General features: G+C 39.6%; 1 protein-coding gene across 2 annotated transcripts in view; it reads right to left on the bottom strand.

Moving 5' to 3' along the window:
* Positions 1 to 8,659: 8,659 nt before the first annotated feature.
* Positions 8,660 to 24,198, bottom strand: part of NID1 (nidogen 1) — a 44,050-nt gene continuing 28,511 nt past the window's right edge. For both annotated transcript variants that reach the window (XM_082755798.1, XM_082755797.1), the window contains 6 exons: positions 22,524 to 22,650; positions 17,401 to 17,572; positions 16,109 to 16,266; positions 14,603 to 14,726; positions 13,328 to 13,440; positions 8,660 to 11,750 (listed from right to left, as the gene is read on the bottom strand). In XM_082755798.1, the coding sequence (XP_082611924.1) occupies positions 11,629 to 11,750; positions 13,328 to 13,440; positions 14,603 to 14,726; positions 16,109 to 16,266; positions 17,401 to 17,572; positions 22,524 to 22,650 (816 nt within the window). In that variant the 3' untranslated portion in view covers positions 8,660 to 11,628. The remainder of the gene's footprint in view (positions 11,751 to 13,327; positions 13,441 to 14,602; positions 14,727 to 16,108; positions 16,267 to 17,400; positions 17,573 to 22,523; positions 22,651 to 24,198) is intronic.

Genomic DNA, 24,198 nt, shown 5'->3' on the forward strand with positions numbered 1-24,198 from the left:
AATTGTTCAGGAGTTCTTTATGTGAAGTATTTCTGAAGCTGAGACTGCCTTTGCATATGCAGGCTGTGTAAGAATGTTTCCATTTGTGGGATCCAGTTCACAGGAAGGTAAATCCTTTTCAAGTTCCCAGAGATGGGTTGTACAGGAATGAAGAAGAGAAAGCCATTTAACATCTCAAATTCCGTATTGACCTGAATTACAAAGCATCCTAAACACATTAGCAGATAGTTTTCTCTGTCACTTATTCTGGATTATATCAAACTACTTAAGATGCTAAATCAAACCTATTACTTATGTCTTTGTTCCATGGCCACTAAATACATGATCTTTTAAGCCTTTTGATCCTCCTATTGTACAACTCTTCCACTAACTTCCTTTAGTGATGCTTATGTGATTTTTACTGCTGCATTCAGGTAATCTCACAGTGCTTAGCCCTGCCTGCTACAACACCTCCACCTCTGCAGACTTTCACAAAGAAAACAAAACACCAGTTGTGGACCTGTGTCCTGCAGGGTCAGGACACAACACCCATCTCTCTTCTGAAGCCTCCCCCGTCGCCCTGCCAACTGCTCCCTCCATCCAGCCATATCATCTCTCAAGGTCATAATTAATTCTGTCAAACTTGTCATCCAAACCTGTTAACTCCATGCTTTGGCACCTCACCTCCTCCTTGCTGATCTACATGGCCCTTCTGGGTTGCCTGAACTGTCACAGGTACTCCTCTTGATTCTTCCTCTCACTACCCTCAGGTTTAACCCCCTCTTGTTGTCTCTGGTACCAATTTCTTGTCCTTTCTTCCAAAAGAACTTTTACAGGCTAGTTCTGCCCTAGCAAAAGGCCAATTCTTTATTTCTCTTCCAGAGCTTTCACCCACCCTCCCATGTTACCCCAGAAAAACCTTCCTCTCGCAAACCACTAAATCCCCCACTGGTGTACTGCTGAGCTCCTCTTCAAAACCAGGTCCTTCCCACATGCATCCTGGTAACTGCAGCCCAATAACAGAGGTAAACTGGGATTCCTGGACATTTTTTTTTATTTTTTATTTTTTTACCCGTTTGTTTACTTTCCCCAGAGCTGTTCCCAGAGGTTGTATTTTCAGGTGCTTTGAGTAAAGATGGGTGTAAGCTATGATATTTAATAAAGATTTCAAGTTTACTCCAGGAGTTACGTGGATCCCAACTTTTCATGTGGTTCATCAGAGCTACTGGAAAAGGCAAGAAGTATCTACTGGGTTTTCTGATGTACGACTTTGGGGGCAAGACCCCTCATCTCTTTATACATTGTGTGTACAGCCTGCCTGTTAAAACACACGTTGAGACAGAGATTCATGCCGAGCTTTCTGTGCATAGCCTAAAGCTAACTATAAGGGTCTTTTCATAAAGGAGAACGAGATCCAGCTGTCAAGTGTTGGATTTCAGCCCCTCTCTGAAGTTAATGCATTGCACTGGAATTCACACTTTTTGAACGCCACTTTCACATTTGGATGATGTACACTAGCAGCTGGTCTGTTTTTTATCAGACAGGTCTTTTTTGTTGTCAGCAGCACTGATATTAGATGCCAGTTTAAGATCGTTGGGCTTTTAAACAGCAACCTTGTCTTGAATGCCAATGTCCTGAAGTGAATGTTTGTCATAAGATGCAGCAAGGAACTGAAATACACTGATAACAGGTGGTGATCTATTGGTGTTGAGAAAACAGCTCCAGGGAGCAAGATGCAAAATCTTGATCACCTTCCTATGTTTGAAAGAAATATGGGTTTTAGAGAAGAGGGTCATGAATTTCAAGTTTTTCACTGTTTAGTTTTACCTTCTTTTGACAATTATTTATTCTTGTCTAAAAGTCCTTGCAGACTTCAGGATAAGAAAGGACATAGCACTGCCCTCAGCTTTAGTGTCTACTAACAATATAAAACAACTCCATATAATTAAGCTTGAGGTTTGTTTTTAATTTTTAAATTCACCTTTATTCTACTGGGAAGAGAGGAACACAAGGAAGCCATACTATCAGCCAAGAGCCTCCAACTAGTCATCAGTCAGGCTGTATAGCCAGCACAAAATGAATCTATTAACATCCTGCTTGCAGTGCAGTAACAAGAAGCAAAAAAAAAAAAAAAAAAAAAAAAAAAGTAATACCTTATTAGCAAAAAAGGGGGAAATGGTACTAAATGGCTCAACAACTTTTGTTTGTATAAACAGCCACAAACACAAGCACTGAACTTTTGCCTTCTTAGACAGTGCACTCTCCAGAACAGCTGAATACATCGAGTTCTAAGAAAACATTAGGGGAAACCTGTGTTGCAAATATTAAGACATACTTTCCTTGCCATGTTGTTCTTAAGCACTTAACATCGAAAGAGACCATGCTTTTAGATCAGAGCAGACAAACAGAGCAAACAAAACACAAACTACCCCTCACACACACACACAGCGCTAGAAAATAGCTAATTTCAAATACATTACTGAATTTTACATTTCAGACTACTCCTAAGCAAGATACCAATTGGTGGCATGCATTGGAAAACCATTTCAAATGCTAAACGCACTGGGGGTGGTAGCACACTACTGACAGATGATTTGGCAAGAAGCTGACTTGTAATTTCATTAATTTGTGAATCACTACAAGTAATACATTTTTGTTCTGATCACAAAAGACCCTCAGCAAGACAACTCAACATTTTGCCCACCATAAACACTTGAATAAACTTCAAAGCATGGATCAACATATGGCTGTAATCAGATTATTTTTGACCTTGTGCCACTAGCTGGTGTCCAGTTACATCACCACACCTGCATGAATCAAAAAACATCCAAAACTGCTGAATGCTTGCTCTTACAGCTTTTGCTGATATTTTGCGTAAGCCTTTTTCCAGGGAGATTTGGCTTTTCAAGTCTTATTTTTGATCTCCGTATGATCTTCTAAACTGGGAATGATGAAGTCTTTGATGTGGATTCTTGCATAAACAGAAGCAAGAAACTACACAGCCCCTAACTGCGAATAAAAAAAGGCTAGCCAGGACTGAAACAATGCAAAATGTCCCTTTTAAAAGTAAGGGGGAAATGGAAAGGAGAAATCCAGGGAACAAACACCATCACCACTGTTCAACCGAGGACGCAATAAAGATTAAGAAAGCCGGTGTGGAAAATAATGAAACCCTTCCTGTGTGTTAAGCAGCTTTATATGTGGTCTTGTATCTCTCATTTGAGAGCTATAGTAAAGCCATTATTATGTGAGGAAAAATGCACGGCACAGACAGTAAGAGAACACTGAAGAAAAATAGTCGAATAACACTATAAAAAATAAAACTATAAAATTCAATTATTCAAAAATGTAGGATCCAGGCACCAATGTGCACTGGGAAGAAGCATTTTCTCCTGCTTTACTTCTCGTTTACCCATATAATTAAACACGAGGACAAGCATGGAAAACACGCAATGCTTCACTCTGCCCCCAGCTGCTAACACAGCAGGCACCAGGGGGCCTCAGTCGTTCACTACCAAAGCAACAAGGGCACGGTAACTCTGTGAACTGAATTAAGGCACTTCAAAGTCCTTATTTAGCAAGAATATAAACAATGCCCGCAAGGAAAATGAGGAAGGAGCAATGGAAAAAAGGGCATTACAGCTGATCTATACAGAAATCTGCAGTAAAATGGCTAAAAAAATGTGACTCCAGCTGAGTTGTGCTACTGGCATGGTAAGTCTCCAGAAGCGTGCATGGTACCAACACAAGAAAACAACAACAAATTACTTCAGTGTCACAGCAGGGAAAGGAGTGATTTATAGCGGAACAAAAACAAGAATTAGCTTGAGACCTTTTGATCAGCTCTAGTGATAGATAAGGGCAGGTGATTAGAGCTACCCATGCTGCTTGTAAATGAAGCTCAAGTTGGAGATGAAACCCATGACTTCAGGGCAGCTTGACTGCAATTTAGAAGAGCTCTCTGTCATGTTTTCTGTAAGTGATACCTGCACAGACAAGCAGAAATTAGAGACTTATCCTGTAGGAGCATTACAAAGCCATGTGCCCACCACGAGGGATGTCAGTCAGATTACATGCAGTCCTTCTCCTACGGACCTTGGGTTTAAAACTGTTCACGTACTCTAAAACACCCAACAGCTGTGTTCTGCCTTGCTTGGCAAACAGCGTAATTTGAAGCAGTTCACATTTTCTGCAGAATTACCTTGATTTTACTTGTTTGTTTTGATACAAAAGACTGGAATTAGACCCAAGTGAGTTGTCAGGAGACTACCCAGCAAAGTAACAGGGCTACAGGACCCAGGCAATTACAAAGAACCTAAAAAACCTGCTCCGATGCCCAGTCCTTTTTATCTGAGGCAGCTGCATCTGGATGCATCTTGGAGTTTCAGTCAGCACACCAGTCCCAAGATACAAAGAACAATTGATCTTCTCTTGCTCAACACTGGGAAGCCTCTCAAACTATGAAGATGGACAAGCACTTAAAGAAACCCTACTTGAAGGCTTTTGCTTCAGAATCAGTAACTTTACCTGGCCGACGGACATGCTGAATCAGAAATTACTGTAACTTAAGTGATACCTGGCAATTTTGTATTAACAAAATGATACCTAATCCACATACACCACCGTGGCTAACCTGAGGATGATAAATAACCACCTAACTGCAGTTTAACTAATGATATCATAGAGCACTTAAAATTGAAAACATTGTTTGTATTACCCTACTTGATGACATACCTTGACATCAAGGCTTAAATTTGGTGAGTTGCCTGAAGGTGTATTGCATTCAGCTGTAATTTGCTCCTGAATGATATCCTGTAACTGGACTGACTGTCTTAAGCATCTCACCAGCACGTGGGACCAGGAGCAACTCAGAACAACCAATGCACAATCTGAAATCCAGGCAGATACAGAAAATGAGACCCTATCTCTCACATAGCCTTCCACTACACACGACTGTTTATTTCCACATTCAGCATTGTATTTTAGATTGCTATATTAATCATTATGTTTGCGTTATACCTTGTTAAGTCTTCAAAGAGACAGAATCTTTAATTTAAATGTGTTTCACAAGGCTCCCTTTCATGTGTTAGCACCAATCCTAACTTGATTTCAATCTAACGTAGATCTGCTAGATGAAGATCCTTCTTGGCCTATTAATCTTCTGAGGAAATGCTGGGCTTCAGGACTTCAGCACTGAAATGGGTCAGTACTGAGATGCTGCCCAAAGAGAAGGCAGCACCTTCATATTTAGAAGATTTTGGGAGTCAATCAGACAAGATCATGAGCAATCTGCTCCTGCAGGGAAGTTGGTCAGGCTTTGAGCAGGGCTTTGGACTTGACACACTGCTGAGGTTCCTTCCAGTTTAAATATACTGAATATAAATTTTGGGGGGAAAATTCTGTGTGTTAAATTTTTTTATTTGACTTCTAGAGTCAAGGTTATTAGGGGTCATGTGCGTAAGATTTGAGGCTTTAGGAGAAAACACTGTTCCTGATAAAATCTTTGAATAAATTTTTAAATGTGTTCCCTAACTGTTGTACATTTGTAGCTCATTAGGCAATGTCTTAAGGAGTTTTTTTATACAAGAACATGCTGCTCTTCCCTCTGCAATTCTTCATTCAAGTAAAAATCAAGCTGAAAATGAAAAGTACAAATTGCGCAACTGTAAGAGCATAGATTTCTCAGAGCACTAAAGAACAAATGAGCCTAAATTTTCTTGCTTCACTAGTAGTAAAATACTGTACCAGGACAAATGTGTAATTTACATAGGTTTTCAGACTCTAATGGCTGCCCCTGAGAGATGACAATCCAGCAGACAAGCTAAGAACTGGTCGGGCAAATGTAAGTACTGCCAACTTGCATTCACAGTTTGGATTCCAGGGAACACCCAGTGGGGACTGAGATTTCACAGGGAGCACATCAATCTCTGGCAGCATTTCCCTTGAGAGAAACAATTTCCTCCTCTTTGTCTTAATCTATGGTTAACATTCAAAACATCTTTCCTGGCAAAGTCCAGACTCCTACATCCATATAATCTATGTCAGTAAAATCTATCAGACAGAGGAGTGTAAGTCACGGACAGCTGGAGTGAAGCACGGCCCTCTGACACTGCTGGAAGTTGTTCCTGCCATGGCAGAGCACAGATGTGTCTACCTGGAGAAGATGCATTGCACCAAACGCATTTTGATTAACTGCTACAGAGGCCATACCAGACTTCACCCATATCAGCTGGGTGCTTGGAGATATGCCAGGACTTGGACTGAAACAAAATAAAGAAGTGCTGGTTCTTCAGGTTAAGGTCAGCTAAAAATGTCTATGTGGCATGTCACTGTGAAAAGTGAGTTACAAGGTTTCTAGGTTAACACAGACACCAATTGCAGCACATCACTCTCTCATTGTTTTGAAGAAGTCAGTGACATGGTTGCACTGCCATTTGGAAGCCAAGAACCTAGAAAGCTATTTTGTTTCCAAAAAAAAAAAAAAAAAAAAAAAAAAAAGCTGTGTGGTTTGCCAGTTCTCCATAAGTCTTCATGTTTGAAAGGACAACATGCTTCTCAGATACATGATTAAAGTGCAATCACTTAAAAATACACGAGATACATCTACTCAGTGCTTAACAACCACTAATCCACCTCTAATACACCACATGAGAAAATCTCATGCTTACAAACACATCATCAGGTTGCAGGCTTACAGGTTGCCTGGAGAAGTGGATGCCCCATCCCTGGAGATGTTCAAGGGAAGGCTGGATGGGGCTTTGGGCAACCTGGTCTAGTGGGAGGTGTCTCTGAAGCTTGGGGACAGACCAGTGATTTGTAGCTTGGGCTCTTTTCTGCCGTCTGCTCAGGTTTCTCCTCTGCATAAAGCAGGGAAGAGAGGCGAGGAGAACAGAACCTTGAGCTCTCAAGTTTCGTGTTCAAGCAGAATTGGATGTGAGATCTCAGAGTTTAGCCTGCAGTGGCCAAAGAGAGTGCTGTGGTCAGTGGGAAATTCTGGTACTAGGAGAAGAGACTTAAAAGGTTCCTAACATCTGCTGTAACTCAGTGATTCTGTGGCTTCATATCCCTTGCCCTACCCCCTGCAGTGTACTGACCACAAAGGCATTACAACCTTCATGCTAATTGCTCCTCCCACCTCCCAAGCTTCCCACACATCACCATCCACTGCCTCAGAATCTGTCTCTCCTTCAGTTGCCTGTCACCACAGTTGTGCTTTCTCCATAACTCTACACTCAGCTCCTGGGAAGATTTCCATTGCCATCCCCAGCACTGCTACACAAGTTCCTGGGTCCAACCCACAGCTGCCACAAGGCACGCCCCACCAACATCTGTACTCTCCTGTTGCAGGCCCTGCGTTACACAACTACCCTGTTTGCCCTGTGTGTGTTCTGGATACCCCACTGTGCAGGAAACACTGCCTGCCCAGAGCAAAGGGACCACAAACTGAATTGGCTTTGGTGCATGCTTAAAACAAAGAAGCCAGAGGCTGAAATACACCGTTTGAGTAATTGTGAGACTAGCAGCTTTCTGCCATGCATCAACTCCAGAATGCTCCCCCCCCAAAAGAGGAGCAGCAAATGTTACTGCAGCTCCTCCTGCTTTGCCACAAAGCAGCAGGAAGCCCACTCACTGCACTGCCAGCTGAACATCTCGTTAGTTAAGCAAAGCTCCAGAGTCCTCAATATTTATATTTGTAGGAAAAAAATATTCACATCTTTCCCCTATTTTAATGACAGACTATCCTAAACTCATTTATCGGATAAAGGACAGATTTCATATGCAGCAGAATTTAAATCAAGGTGACTCAGTCTCTTAATGAACAAACTGCTGCCAGATCCCCAGTTGGGGATTTGGATACTGGACATAATATTCAGTACTTACAGACAGACCAAGCAGGGGGTGTCTCACAACTGTATTCTCTATAACCATGTGTTTCACAACCTGTTTTTTTCTTCAGCAAGATCTCCAAGCAATACACTGGGAAATCCTACACAACAAATACTTTTCCATTTAACCATAGGTTAAACTGATGAATTGTGACACTGTCATCGAGGGGCCCTTATTCCCCACTAATCATCTGTCATTCTTAATTATATGCCCACAAGTTAAAAATGTAATATGTTGTGACAAAATTGTGCAGCTGGAGAACTGCACAGTAAGCAGTTCGCCAGCTTGGAACAATACTGGACAGGATGTTGGGTTTCAGCAAGCCACACTGGACTTTAAACATGAGGAAAGAGTTCTTCAGAAGTTAACAAGTGAGTAACTTCTTTTTACACTCCCTTCAGATGCAAAGGTGGCTGAACCACCCCATCAGTTCATCAGGGAGTCAATACTACTTTCAGCTTGCAACTTTTTACATCATTGCTAAACACTACTAATGGTGTCACCATTTAATATCTTATGTGTGATGGAAGATCTGAACAGAAGCATTTCAAAAAACTTCTCTGCAGAAGTCTGTAGTATTTTGTCTTTCATTCAACCACTGAAGGAGTTGTTCACCTTCCCAGAAAAACTTGTGGATTTCTGTTTTTTTGTAGCCAATGTGAATTGTAATTACATGTAATAATTTCTTCAAACACCACAGCAAGACTGACATGATTACCAATCCCAGCTTTTTATAACAACTTATTTTTAATAATTAAAGAAATCCCATTTTCCAATAACTTTTAAACCCAAAGCACAGTGTAAAATATAACTGAAATATGCTTGTGCCTGAGCAAGACTACAACAGTCAGACACTAATAAACAGCAATCAGGATAGGAACCAGGTAAATGAATTAGATCTGGCTCAGCATGAGAAAGCCCCATGTTATAAAAAAGATGCCATTAACTGTCTATGCTTTGAGAGACAAAACAGAAAAATCACATCTGCTATGTCCCATTCAAAATACTTGTGAGCATTTAACTAAAAAAAATATGATAGACACAAGACAGATCCCCTGAAATGGCCAATACCAAATCTCAAAGCTTGAGATTCTTCCCCCGACTGTAACTAAAATGAGGAACTCAATACCACAGAACACTTCAGAGGCCAAAGATTTAGCAAGATTCATTGAGAACGCAAACATTTAAAGGAATAAAGAAATGTCAGTGTCATGACCCAGAGCACACTCCCACCACTAGCAGCTCAGCTGCTTGCACAAGGCCAGCTGGCTGTCAGGATGTATGAAGAAAGCGCAAAGCAACCTCAGCAGAGGCTTGTCCTCAAACAGCTCTGCTGGGAGGCCTCACTGAGGGCAGCCTCCTTCCCTTCGAGGCTGCTCTTCAGCTGCTGCTTTTTAGCTGAGGCTCTCACCCTGAGCCTTGCTTGAGCCATGCACGCTATTGATCCAGACCCTGGCCAACAAACCTAATCACCAGCTTGACTGCAGGCCTTCATTATGGACTTGCCTGGCCATCACTGGTCTTCACCACTGCACCCAGACTTGACCCTGGCGCTGACATACCATAGCAGTAAAAGCGTTAAGAGTTTAAACCTCAGCATCACCACCTCCAGCAGGCCCCATGGCCTAGCTTTCTACTTGCCTTGCAGGCACAGCACACCTGTAGCCACACACATGCAGCCTGCAGCAACAAAGCACCCCCATCATTCTCAAACTCTGCACACAGGGCATCTCTGAAAAGAAGGATAAATTCTGGCCCTCACTTTCTCTACTCCCTGCCCTGTATTTCCACTAATACAGAAGAGTGACATATGGTGTAACTGAATTGTGTTCAACTTATGTTTACCCAACAAAGATAACAACCAGTAAAACATCTGTGTCATCCAAGTCACAAAACAGAGGAAATTGTATGTTCTTTTATGCAAAACTAATGCGAGAGCACTAAAAGTATCCTACTGGCTTTAAAATACAAAAATTCCCAACAGCACTTTCTCCCCTATACAGTTGCATCATCAACAATCTATAGGAAAAGAGATTTGAGACACCACGTATCATATTCCTTCTGCAGGGAGGACTTTTTTTTTAAAACAGAAAATTAAAAAACCAAACATTTTTATTGACTGTACTGTAGATAGCTGTACAGAGTGTAAACTTTAATATTTCACCAGATATGTGAACAATTCTGGAGAAAGAATTATCAAGCACCTTCATTTCAACACATTTTTGATATTTACAGTAAGACATTCCTGATTAAGTGTACGAGTAAAATGAATTAAAAGTTATAAAAAGTTATACAAAAAATCTTTAAAATGTTTACATTGCTATTTTATGATAAATATACAATTAAAGAGGAAGATGCCACAGTTAAGACTGTGGCTCTCTAGGAAGCTTAACTGTAGTGTCTGAAGGAGTGAGGAAACAGGGGTGTTAATAGCTTACTGCTCAGATCACAACATTATTGTGAAATGTGTGCTGATAGAAGTAGGCTTGCACATAAGCTTCCTTCCCAACACAAACTGTAGAAGATACGCTTCACTCTTAGCTTTGTACTGCGACTTTGACATTAAGAATATGGATTTTAATTTTGCCTCTCATCTCCAAACTCTTTTGTGATGTTGAAAACATGCTACAACTTTCCTTAGACTTTCAACATACCTTTTTGCTGTTACTGAACACTGGCACACAAATGGGACATAGCTTTTTGTCTTTTGAGCACTAAGACACAACTGACCTTTCTGGAAACCAGATTTTTAACTTTCATGTTTCACATCGCCTATGACAAGGCATGATGTGATTTGCTTAAGAAGAAGGATAGCTACGAAGAAGTTCTAAGATCATTCTCAGGCTTATAGACTCAAACATAAAAACATTATTTTTAAACTTCTCAGGAAACATATATGACTTTCTCTCTTTAAGAAAAACAAACACCTCCAAATGAATCAACATCCATTCTTTGATGAACTATCATAAATCAAGATCTATGTCTAAAGTTTGTTTAGTGGATTTTAGGAAACTACTCCAGAATCCACATCAGACAGAATTAAAATAAATCTCTCAAAATCCAGCAAAAACTTCAAATACATCCACTGAGCAGTGCTGACTATCAAGAATCACATGCTGTGGAAAGGGATCATGAGGTTAGTGAGAACTACCCTTGCAGCATGTGGATAAAGTATTTCTGTAACACAAGAATCAAAAATTTAGATTCAAGTTTTGAAAGTGTAAAGACTAGTAGTGGGAATGAATGGAGTTAGGCATTAAATCTGTGCTATTACTGGGTGTTCCCACCCACATCTATTCATCCTTGGGACCCCTGGCTGCTTCTCTGCTAAAGATAGAGCCCAGTCATGTATGTGAAGGGCTAAGCACACCATACCACTGTGCAGATAACCTCTGCATGCTTCAAGGTACAACCCAGTCTCAGAATCACACCACCCTCCATTCTATATTCAGTACTTCAATTTTCTCAAGGCACACTTCCTCCTAGCCCAGCACAGGTGCAACTAAGGCACCCACATTTAAATTTAAAAGCACGAAGGTAGTATTACAGGGAATAAGATTGAGCTGGACCCAAGCTGACTAGCTCTGTCTTGCCTAACTGCTACAAAACAGTCATTGCCTGTGTGTGTCTGCATACGTACATTGTTGCTTGCTGTCAACAGCATGCAGCATTTATCTTTAGGGCCTGATTGTATTTATAGAACTAAATTTTTTACAGCACATTTCCAAAAAGTGCCTGCCACTAGAAAGCTTGTTTTAATGCTCAGTTTCTTTCTATACAATCCACTCCAACTGTGTTGTCAGGGCAGCGGCAAGTACGGCCTCCTGGGGTAGCCAGGCAGAGGTGAGTACAACCACCATTATTCACTGAGCAGTAATTGTGTCCTGAAAGAGAAGAGACGTAAAATGTTGAAGAACAGCATTAACAAACCCACAAAAAATCCAAAACACATGTACAGAGAAAGTGTAGATTTTGTGACTGCACTGGAAAACAAGTCAGAACAAGACAGAGTGAAACAAAACTATGCTTTGGGGAAATGGAATTCATCATATCCCCTGTGTTTGCTTCTGATATTCCCCTCAAATAAAGGTTCAGATATAAGGACAGAGCAGGAGAGGCAACATGAAAAAAACAGCCTGTTTCTGAAACGTACTTCATAAATTGGCTGAGTGATCACAGACATTAGAATGAAGAGAGGATGAGCGAAGAAACAGGGGAAACGCAACACATGAAGACCAAATCTAAAAGGCCACAGGATATCACTCCTGGAGAGCACCCAGTACAAAAACATTGAGGAATGATTTATGAAAACAAAATAATATTGGGGGTATGGGGAGGAATGCATTAATGTTGAGGGTAAAACGAAAGATCTACACGGAGTGGATTTTGAGGGCAAAGGTATGAGTCAAAGAAGGAGGAAAAGCACTTGAAATAGACTGATGAGACAGAAGTGATGCCAAGGTTACTACCATTATATGCATTTAGTTAGTGCACACAGTGTTATTTTGCTACACAGTGCCTATTACTATGGAACTATTAACTTGTTAATAATTAACCAATAGCTAATAATTAGTCAACCACATAATTAATAGTATTAACTAGTAATAAAATAACTGGTTTCTTAGTTATGATATTCATATGCATTTTTAATGCTCTGAACCATGGATGCAATTAAGTTACATTTTTTTCTATACATGTTGAGTAACTTGAGTAGAAACTATCTCAAGTTTTTTTTTTTAGGCTTGAAATTAAAATACCACACCTCCTGTAATTCTAGCCACATCATAATAATAAAAGGTAAACTCATCTCCTAACTGTGATTTGATAAGAAGAACATAACTGAACTGTGGTATTGCTTCCCAAAGAACAAATTGTTATTTCAAGGTTATCAACTTCTCTTCTACGCTTCACAAGGGCATTTTCAATAGAGTAGCTGAAAAAACTTAACATTCAACAGTACAGAAAGACCAGTCCACCCACTCTACCACCTGCTGTTTTCTGAACAGTCTCATTTTAAAATTACCAATCTTCTTAAGGACGAAAGACCATGATATTTCTATAGTTCAAAGTTTATATTCTATAGTTCAAAGTTGTGTTTTTTTTTTTTTTTTTTTTTAAAGTAAATAAGCTCTAAGTACAAATATAGCATTCAATTTCGATGATGACAAGATAGCAGCTTTTGCCATATCAGATTTTCATTTTGATCATACACCTGTCCTTCCATACAGGAAAGAACAGGCCCTTTCTCTCCCTATTCTGGTTTGATATGGCAACCACAATAACTGCTTCTATAAAAACAACACATACATATGTGATTTTCAGTAACTCAGAAGACACAAATCTAAGCAATAACTAGATTTAAATAACCATCTATATCAGTTGGAAGCCTTTCCGTGAGAGCTGCTACTAAGCTCGTTTACAGGCTAAGGTGCTGCACAGCTGGAAAAAAAATGTGAATTACCTCCTGGGCACTGAGCAAAGGCTGTGGTGATTCCATAGAGGCGGGAGCGCTTGTGAGGCTGGAAGTTATCATTTTCTGTCGAAACCATGCGATCCACTGCTACAACAGCATCCCTGCCACATACAAGAGAAATGAATGTATAAGTACAGGGAAAAACAAAACAAAAAAAGAAAAATCTGGAAGTGCCTCATTTTGACTAGTAGGAAGTGATGCCAGAATAAAATTCCACCAAGACCTTAACTTTCATGGACAACTCAAGTATATATATAGCCCTCATGCTAGGCAGCAAAAAGATTTAGCAGCAAGGAGCCAGCTTACTATTATTGGAGGTACTTCCAACACAGGGGCACATCTGCTAGTAGTTTTGACATATTACATATTCTGCCCCTCTGATATCTTCTGTGACATAGACTACATAGATACTACACACAATAATTACGGACATTACTGTGTTTCAGGTGAAGCATTTTATCTGAAAGGAATACAGCCGGTCCTAAGTAATTTCTTTTTTTCCTAGAAACAAAAGTGCACTCAGCTGACAGAACTGCAACACAGTTTCTCATATATCCATATGAGATATCCAGAATACATATATATCCATATATATATATATATATATATATCTCCATATATCCAGAATAGCATTTGCCAGCTATTAGGTTCCAGCTTGGAAATAATTAAGCACATTAATAGCTCTTTTTGCTGCAATTAACAGACTCAGTTATATAGAAGTTTGCAGGTAAGTCCAAGTAACTATTTACATCAAATGAAAATACTATATATTTCCAGAAAAACATCCAGTACATGTATTTTAAATATATAAACTATAAAATCTCAATCATATTTCAATGTTTTAGTTCACTTGCAACAAAGAGTGTGCCACCAAGACAGTAAAAGTGCCTTCTTATTTCTGGTTGAACAGTCAGATAACATTGAGCATAGAAGGCCTTGAGTGAATAATTTCTGCCCTCTACAATGCTGCAAGTACAGCCATAAGGAAAACATGTTAACTCCCACTCCTTTCCCAAAAATGTTCAGTTCTAAAAGCATTTTCTTAGAGGACAAACCAATGTGCTGAAAAAAGAAAACCCAGTTAACTGGCAACATCAATAGGTCAACTCTGCAGATTTACTCCGCCCTGCAACAGCTATTGCCAGGAGGAAAAAAGAAAAATGTGTGAGAGGTCACACATGAAAAATGCAGCAAATACTTCAGTTCCTATGAGACAGGAGAACAGAATAAAGCATTCCATAATTCCTTTAGCAGATAACATACCTGCGCCAGTCCGTGTAGTATAAATTCTTCCCATAGCTTGTAACACTGAAAGGATACTGAATTCCTTCAACAATCTTTCGTCGACCAAACTGATTAGGGTTCATGCATTCCAGTCTTTTTGTACCTGCATATAGTGAAACAATTTAGTTTATTCAAAAAACAAGACCAAGAGAGCTCTCAGAGGGGATAAAGGCTAAGTGTAAGCATGCAAGCACAAACAGAATAAAACTTCCTGGAAGTCTTTCGGTCTGCTGCTTAGTCAAAGCCTTTCCCACGCCAGATCTCCACACGTGCCAAAGACTGGATGGCAAAGTACCCTAGTGCTAATGTAATTAGCACAGCACCTAACTTACTGAAACACTAACATCCAGTGCAGCTACGGCTTTGCTCACATGTTGAAACCCTTGGTACTGAAACCAGCATACTCAGGCTGGGGTAGAAGCTGACAGAAGGTCTCCTCCATTCTGGAGGGATCCTTCAGCCACTAGTCAGGTTCCACATCCTCTAGAAGGCATTTTTCAAGTACACTTTGGTAAACATGTTCCCAAAAAGCTTGATGGATTGGGCCACAAAGACAATACTGCAGGAGGAACATCCAACTTATCAATGCAAATAGGGTGTTTAAAGGTCTAGCTCTAAGTCTACTACGCACCTTGGAAACATGGCTAGAGAACCTAATTTTGAAACCCACTACGGGTGTTTAAGAGAAAAGGCGATAAGAGACTAATCTGAGAACAAAAGAAGGAGAAAGGAAAAAAGAAATACAGCAAAAGGAGAAACATGAAGGCTGGAGAAAGTCTCTTACAGTGAAAGAGAGAGCTTGATCTTTTTAATTTATCAGTAACTTGAAAGGTGACTTGAAGTATAAAAGGACATCCATAGGAAGAGATCTCTGGCAGAATCTACAGTGGCAAAGACAGCAGGATGGCGAAAAAAAGAACAGTTCAAATGAGGATTAGAAGTATGCTTTTTTTTTTTTTGAACAGTTAAGACACTGGCAGGAAACCAGCAATGTGTCAATGACAGAATTTCATCTCTTGATCTCTAAATACAGTATGAATTGCTTTTTCAAGGCTTGCTTCAGTCAAATATAAGCCAGACTTTACCTTACAACAGGTTACAGGGCTTAGAACAATAATGCCAAAATAATGTTCTGTAGATTAGACAGATCAGTGTTCTTTTCTGGTCTTAAACTATTATCTATGAAACCAAAACTTCCCCAAAGACCTAAATACTATCTAAACATAAAGCTACGTGCAAGGCACACAGATATAAACCTGCTGCATCCCTGGAAAATCTGTTCAGAATTTAAATCTTCCAGCTTACACAGTCTCTAATGTGAACTCAGTGGTCATATGAACAAATAAAGCAAGATTATTAAAGCCAAAAAGCAAGGTATGAAATTTAAGACTTTTCCTAAAGAGCTATAAGCATTAATTGGTTGGGCATCTTTTCAGGATTAGTTATTATACTACTATTACGAAGATAGATTTGACACCTATTTACCTGCATCTACCCAACACAGCATTGAGGAATAAGGATCAAATGTGAGCCCGTTTGGTAATCCCAGATCATCCTTAACAAGAATTCTTCTGTTTGTGCCATCCATGTATGAGGTTTCAATTTTAGGAGCTTCTCTGTTCCAGTCAGTCCAGTACAAGTTTCTTAAGAGGAAGAAAAAGGCAAAAATTAAGACAGTGACTGATCTCAAAGGATTGTTGTAATCAAGGAAAACAGTAAGAACACTGAAATAACACCATGATCCCCATTAGTTAAATCCATAGGAAGGACCACACTGCCATTGGATATAGAAGCAACAGAAGAACAGTGAAGATATATCAAATGTTATACTTCCATTAAAAACAAAGACAGACAAACACACACATGGCGAACTGTTTTTTCTATATTTTTTACCTAAACAATGTGTGCAATAGAATACATGCAAGATACCAGGCAAAACCACCTCTACTGAAACAGTTCTGTGGACTGGTCAAACTATACATCCCTACCTCTGCTGCTCACCAGCCGTCATGCCTGCTCAAGTTAAACAGCAGCAGCATTTGGCACACATCCGTGGAATTCATTCAGAATTACATTTTTCTTGTCAGCACACCAAGCGGTATGCAATGGAAGTGATCATAGCAGACTATGGTCAGGGGAGAACCCCAGAGAAGGTCGTTAAAAAATCGCTAACCACTGATCACTAATAATAAAGTATCAGTGATTTTTTTTTCCTTGAATGTGCTTTCTAAATCTGAAAATTTACAGGGTCTCTCAAGGCAAGCACCTTTGCTTTTTTTTTTAACCCCTAAACCCACCCACAAAATCTGCTTTGAGACATAAGCCAGATCCCAGAGCCCCATGCTGTCAGGAGGTTTCTGCATGGAACAGGTCCCCCCTCAGTCTCATTATGCTTGTGCCTCTCCTCTTCCTTCACGCTATGAAGTGTGTTTCTTTTTCCTTACTCTGCTGTCACTTGATGCATATGCACAGACGTTCTCATCCCACAATTATGTGACATATAGGAAATGTTGATTTTAACATGTATTGGACAAATCTCTCAAAGTATCACGGCATTACCTAGTGGGCATTTTAGAAGTTTATTTCAAGCCTACTACACAGGACACAAGTAGGTTGTTCCATTTTTGTTTGTTATTTTAAAAAACTATAGTCCTATTATTGTCTACAGACCGCCTAATACATGGACACAGAGCATACACTACTGTTAAATACATAAATGCATAAATCTATTCTATAAAACCAAGCTTTGCATGTATATTTAGAAAAGGCATCCATACCCTCTCACAGGATCCACAACAATTGCTCTGGGGTTCACCAGGCCAGTGTCAAAAAGGATGCGACGCTGGCGCCCATCCAGCCTAGCCACTTCTATTCTGTCCAGCTGAGAGTCAGTCCAGAAGATGTTGCGACCCAGATGATCTACAGCTATCCCCTCAGGACTTCCCAAGTCTGCAAGACAACAGAAAAAAAATCAAGCCTAGACATTATGTTTTGTACCAATATACAGCATTGGCCTCATAAGCATTCTCAGCTCCTAACAGAGAAGTTTTCTTTCAGTTTTCTGGCTGTGGTCCAACAAAAGCCACTTCACATCAGTTGGAAGAGGAATATGAATTTTGCCTTATGAAGTTTAAATACACAGAACTTTTATAAACACAGAGCCCTTGGAGATGTGTCTGATGTATAAATAAAAGATCAATCTGTAATCAGAGAAAGACAGCAAATGCAGTGCCAATAAACACAACAAAGATGACTTATGTTACTACTGGACATGGATTTTTAAGAACGTTGCCCTGAACTGCAACTGATCTTCAGTGGCTGGGGCACTGCAGTGCCTCATTGGTGCAGGCATGGCAAAATAGCGTAACAGCTAGGCAGCAGCTTCCCCAGCTCTTCATTTCTTGCACTCTGAGTGCTGATTTACTAGGTTAATACAACAGCTAATGCAGCTAGGTTACACCATGAGAGCTGCACACCCCTCTGATTAGCGCCACAGTGCCCAAGTGCTAGCTAGAAGAAACTGCAGTCTAACATTAACAGTCTTGCCAGTCAGCCTTCTCTTCAGAACAGTAGAGTTTCAACACCCAGTGGTGTTTTACTGGTCAGGTTTAACACCTTAGCCTCCTGTGCAGGGGAACAACAAGCTCTATACCAAGACTTGAGGGCTGTTAGGTGGGCAAGAAAAGAGTATTTGCATTAGTGAGGCCTTATGAAGCAAATGGTTTGACCAAACAAGCAAGACCATTGATAAGCAGTAAACAGAAACATTCTACAGCCTAGAGCTCTACACCTTTCACAGTAGATTCCTGCCTTCTCAAATACCTTCCTTCCCACCTCCAGCAAGGTCCCCTTCACTCTCCGAGCGTTGGTGCTTCCTTTCCCATCCTTGCACCTTTGGGCTTTGGCTTTCTCATTACATAAGAACAAGTAAAGCAGTTTGACTTGCATTAAAGCAGAGAGAGGGAATTCCCAGCTTGATAGCTTTTCCCCCAAGCCTCCCCTGGCCCATGTTTCCCTTCTTGTGAGCACCTCCTTTATAAAAGCCATGGATTTCAGGCAGGGTTACAGCACAGATAACCTGAATTGTTAAGACTCACTTATGCTTCGTGTCTTACATTACATTGGGCTAGAATACAACTTACTCTACCCTCCTTAGCAAGTCAGGATCTGGAATAGATTTTTATAACTTTTAATATTCCCCCTTCTTTGATACTGGCATATGTAGCACTCCTCTGAGAACTAGATTTCATACAAAGTGTAGCCAAAACAATACACAGAGATAACCAAGCTCAAAGGACTAGAGATAATGATATTAGCTAACTGATGGAATTCAGATCCAGTTCTTTGTTTTTTTACACAGCAACCCTTTTTGGAACATGTTTCAGAACTGTATGTGCACAGATTTTCTTGGACAGTTAGTTGTTCCAAAAGCAACAGGAAATAACAGATAATGACCTACTCCTTTAGCATTAGTAATTTCTAACCCACTTGAAGGATGGAGAATAAATACATGGCACTTGGAGGTTTAATTCGGCCACTGTTGAAAAGCCGCTTTATACTCTTCAAGGTTCACTGAAAAAGAGTAGGCAGGTTGTACAGGATGTAGTGAAGCCAAAGACAGGTACAAATCAATTTTAGTCCAATTTCAGTTCCAAAAGAAATAAAGAATTGCACATGATCACTCCCCAGAATAGGCAGTGGCCCTTCATACCAGCCATCTGTCAAATTTTTTTCAAATGCGGATCCACACATCATTTGAATGTACTGGAATGAGGGTATGTGGCAAGTTAGCCTTCTATTAATGCTCAGGTTTACTTGCTGATAGCCATGAAATAAACAGATCCCAACACAAACTGCCTTACTGGAAAAAAGGCATTTGGTCCAGAACTCCAGACAGAAATACAACTTTTCTGTGAATTAAGTTACACAGCAGACTAAACAGCCTCTCCTCTCTCACCAGGGTGGATTAAACTTAGTCTGAACACATCATTTTGGATGTATGTTCATTGCTGAAGAGCTGGAAAAGATTAATTAAGATATAGTCTTTCAAGAGGCACAAATATGTTCCTGCACTATTGTCATCAGGCCTGATACAGTCACAGGCTCTACCCCTGGGAAACAGACAGACACATACAGCTGATAAAATTTAGGCAATTACTACAAAGAGGGAAGCTCTATTTCCTGACCTGCCTACACAGCTGCAGAGCTCAGAAAGCCTCCAAAGGCTATACAGCTGCAGGAATAGATGAGAACTGGATGGAGTGTCACAATAAAACATGTTTCTGCAAAGCAACTCCACTTGGATTGCAAGAACTTAAAAAAAATAAAAAAAATAAAAGTGCATTCCACAAAAATACACACGAACAGAAGAACGCAGCAAGCAGCTGTAGCTCTCCTGAGGAAAAAGACAAATATCAAAACAAAACAGTTTATGACAAGACTCATGAGTTTTCTGAGAGAGACGAATTTTTCCCATTTCCTGAAATTTTAAAGTTTGAGTTTTGGATAGCATAGAGATACTGAAATACTGAATATTCAGCCTTATATTGTTCTGATGCAGTTAACATTTCACACAGAAAGTAAAGAGCAGCAGTGTTCAACATCTCTTCAGGAATGCCACACACATCCTATGGGGACAACAGGACAACAGAAATCACGAGATGTCTTTACACACACAATATTATTTGTAGCAGATTTAAAAAATGAAGTTTCCACATGGCATCATGTTGTAAGCACTTTGAATTACTTAGTAAGATTTTCAACTCAATCTTCACAAATGTTGCTAAAATATTGTATACACTGCAAGACTTTCAATGCATGCACACACTCTCTCGTTAGATAGACCAATTTATATCTATACAAAATCTTTAGCAATAGCAATTTCCCTCACTTTTTAAGAGTACAGAATCTGAGGAAATATTTGAACAGTGGAATTTGGAAATCCTTGCCCCACTGAATCTGTATTTATACAAGCACATGCTTGCACTATGGATTAAAATCCCATTTAGATTGAACGTGTTGGGATGAAAAAGAAGTCCTACAAATACCTCAGCCACCAAGTTGTACAGAAATACCATAGTTGCTACTGTGGTTAGGGATGGCTTTAAGCCCTCCTTTATCCCTTCCCAGAGCAATGGGAAGATCCTAGCTGCTCCCCCCTCTCCACTGCCCCTGAGGGCCTGAATGGAGCCCCAGCAAACTGGCTATTCTGAAGCACATACTCCAGATAGAGATACTTAAACAGATAAAGAAAACCAAAGCAAGATTATTGTGAAGCTTTAAAACTGCTTGACCATTTTGCTAAGTCAATTTCCTAAGTTTTAGTGACAACAGGTAAAAAGGATCAAAAGCAAGGGCCACCTCCTCCAGTGACTTGACTTTACAGGTGTTCTACAATTCTGAGGATACGTGCATGCAAATAGTGCTGCTAGCTATTTTTGCTGTTTTTTGTTTTGTTTTTGGTGTGTGTGTGTGATTCCCCAAACCTGTCCTTTCCCTTAGCCCTTTTCTTTTAAGAAAAGTTTTTGTATTGTAGATGGTCAGGCTTACATTTCTAATGAAAACAAACACAAACTGCATTGAGCAACAGAGACCTGAGGGAAAAATACAATAACAGGACATAAGCTGTAAAAGCACCAACCCCACATTACTCTCTAGCCCAATTCTTAAAGCCCTGAGCAACTCCAAGGGTGAGAACTGAATGAGACTAATTTTACTCATTCTTACTTCACAACTTAACTGGAAGACAAGAAAACTCACAGCTGAAACAGTTTCTAGCCACCTTTCAGCTGTTCAATCTCCAAGCCCAGGAACAGAGAGAGCAGGGGTTCTCCTCTTCAGCCTCCCTACCCACCCATTACTCCCCAGCACAACAGACAGGTGACGGGCAGAGTGAAGGAGAAAAAATGCCTATACAAATTCAAATCTCAGACAGCCAAAATATTACCTACCTTGCTTGCCAGAACGAAATCAGAGTGATACCCACAGATAGTATTCAATGTGAACATACCAAATTATTATGAAATCTTTCTGCAACTCTTTAGTAGGCTTTAGTTTTGATTGCATTCATTCAACAGAAAGCTGACAATCCATCATTCTCCATTTCAAATCACAAATGCATTAAACAACAGGGATTGGCCCCAGCACATGCCCTAGGTTTTAATGATAACTCAGTTCCATTGTAAGCACCAGCCATTTACTGCTACCCTTGTTACTGTCTTTTGCTCAGTCAACAAGAAGCTGTCAGTCCAGCAGAGAACCATCCCTCTGTTCTCCGAACAAGCCTATTGGTAGGTCCTTTGCAAAGAACCTCACAAAGCATTTTGAAAATCCAGCTACATTATACTTACTGAATCACCTTTATTTGCACAACCACTGACTGTTGAAAAGCTTTCATAGTTATGTAAGGCATGACTACCCTACGTTAAAACCAGCAAAACCCTAAATCAACTGTTAACATCATGTTTATTTATGCTTTTTCCTTCATGTATTTACATGTTGTAGGCATTGCATCATTGTAAGCATGAATAATGTCTCTATTTACAGCAATCAGAGCTTAGTCTACCCATATGTTCCAGCCTGCTCTTCTGCACTTTTGGGCTTAAACTTAGTTTATATAAGGAGATCAGACTTCTCACTTATCTCAATAGTGAAACGGCAATGAAGTGCTACTGCACAGGAAATGGATTTTATATATATATATATATATATATATATATAAATAAATATTTTTTTTTTTTTTTTTTTACATTAGCCAGGCTTTCTGGTTATTGTTTTTATCAAAATAGCACTCACTTGTGATGCTACAGCTCAGGCAACAACTGCGAATTATAGATTATTAAACTTGTGTCTTTAATACCATTACTAGGAGGTAGCAAGACAAAGAAGTTAGTCCTGTTACCTGTTTTGATGATGGTTGTTGGCTCCCCACCATGCAGGCTAGCTCTGCTGATCGAAGGGCCACTGATGTCTGTCCAATAAACCATCTTGTCCATGCAATCATAAGCAACTCCAATAACAACTTTGTCCTGTTGGTCAACATGAAAATTAGGTCAGCTTATGCTAAACAAAACAAACAACGACAACAAAAGTATTTGCCAACAGGTCAAAGTCTCAAGCCTAAAAAAAAAAATTCTTGGAAAGAGGTGAGAGATGGGGAAGACAGGCAAAAAAAAAAATAAAAGGACAGTATGGGTAGTCATCATAGTGTAACTTAGAATAATACTTTTAGTTTCAAGTTCCTTCTAACTAGCAGTCACCATTCACTGTTCTCTTACTCCAATGAAGCACTGTAGATATTAATACTGACCTGTTGGTCTTACTTCAGTAATTTCTTAAAATGGATATGCAGAAGAAAATTCATGATAATATCTTACTTTGTTATTCCTCATCTGCTTTTTTCCCCTCTCATCCTTTCCCTTCAAGGACAGAACAATGACTTTATCAAATCTGACTGCTGTTCTGTATATTCATTAATCCATGCACAATGGCTCCATTTTAGCATTTACTTACAAAGCATTAATTGGTATAAAGTTATAGCAAAGTGAGTTCTTAAAATAAAAAATAGTTGAATGAAAAACTCTATAAATCAATCACTCTGTTGGAATAAATATGCTCAGGGACAAGGAAGCAATTTTCTGGGCAGGAAAAGGTAGGGCTGAAGTTTGAGTTCAGAGTGGAAACTCTTCTCCAAACAAATGAATGGCATTTTCTGGATAAAACACTAATTTTGTATGGATTTCTGAGTTGATTTCTTTTTTATTAAAGAAGACTTAAGACTCTCATTCATTGGATGGAAAACTAAAAGGATCAGCAACTTCTTACAAAGATGGTCCAAAAACATGCATTAGAACAGAGATGGACATATTTTTGAGCCTACAATATTACTGTAGGGTACTAAATAGTCTAAATGTCTCCACACTGTCACTTCCCAAATACTGAGATAGCACAAAACAAAGACAATACCGCATGCAGAAATCGAGTGTTTAATTGAAGTTTTAATGAATAGTTACATCTTGTCTTTTGGAAGCTCTTTCCTGATGATGGTTCTAATTACACCATTTAAGCCAGACCAAGTAAGTAACAAGACTAGCTGACAAGGATTCAGAATTGTTTCTCTATATCAGCTTAACTATCCACAGTATTTTCTTTAAAGCATTGCTGCAACAGTGCTGTGGACAAGTGACAAAAGCTTGATTTTGCCGTTACATCACAGCAGAGTTTGTGGTACTGTGTACTTAACTGAATCTGGGTAATTTAGTCAGTATCTCATCTATCAGGCCAGCATGCTACCTGGTGTTGTTATCATTTATAAATACACTAATACTAGAATGAAAATAGAAATCCCAGGCTTCAGGCAAAATAAATTAATGTGATGAAATTGGAAGCGGAAAGAGTTTGTGCATGTCACAGGTGATGGAAAAGATACATTCTCAACATCAGGGATTCATTTTCAAGGAAAAATGATTCTCAAGACAGTAGTAAGAATTGTGGGAAAAGGATTTACCACCCACTGGGGCTGCACATGGAAAAGGAAACAAGAAAAAAAATTATGTATCTGTAGCCAAGAATGCTGA

This window comes from Aythya marila (genome assembly GCF_965140915.1).
Source record: "Aythya marila genome assembly, chromosome: 3".
NCBI lineage: Eukaryota > Metazoa > Chordata > Aves > Anseriformes > Anatidae > Aythya > Aythya marila.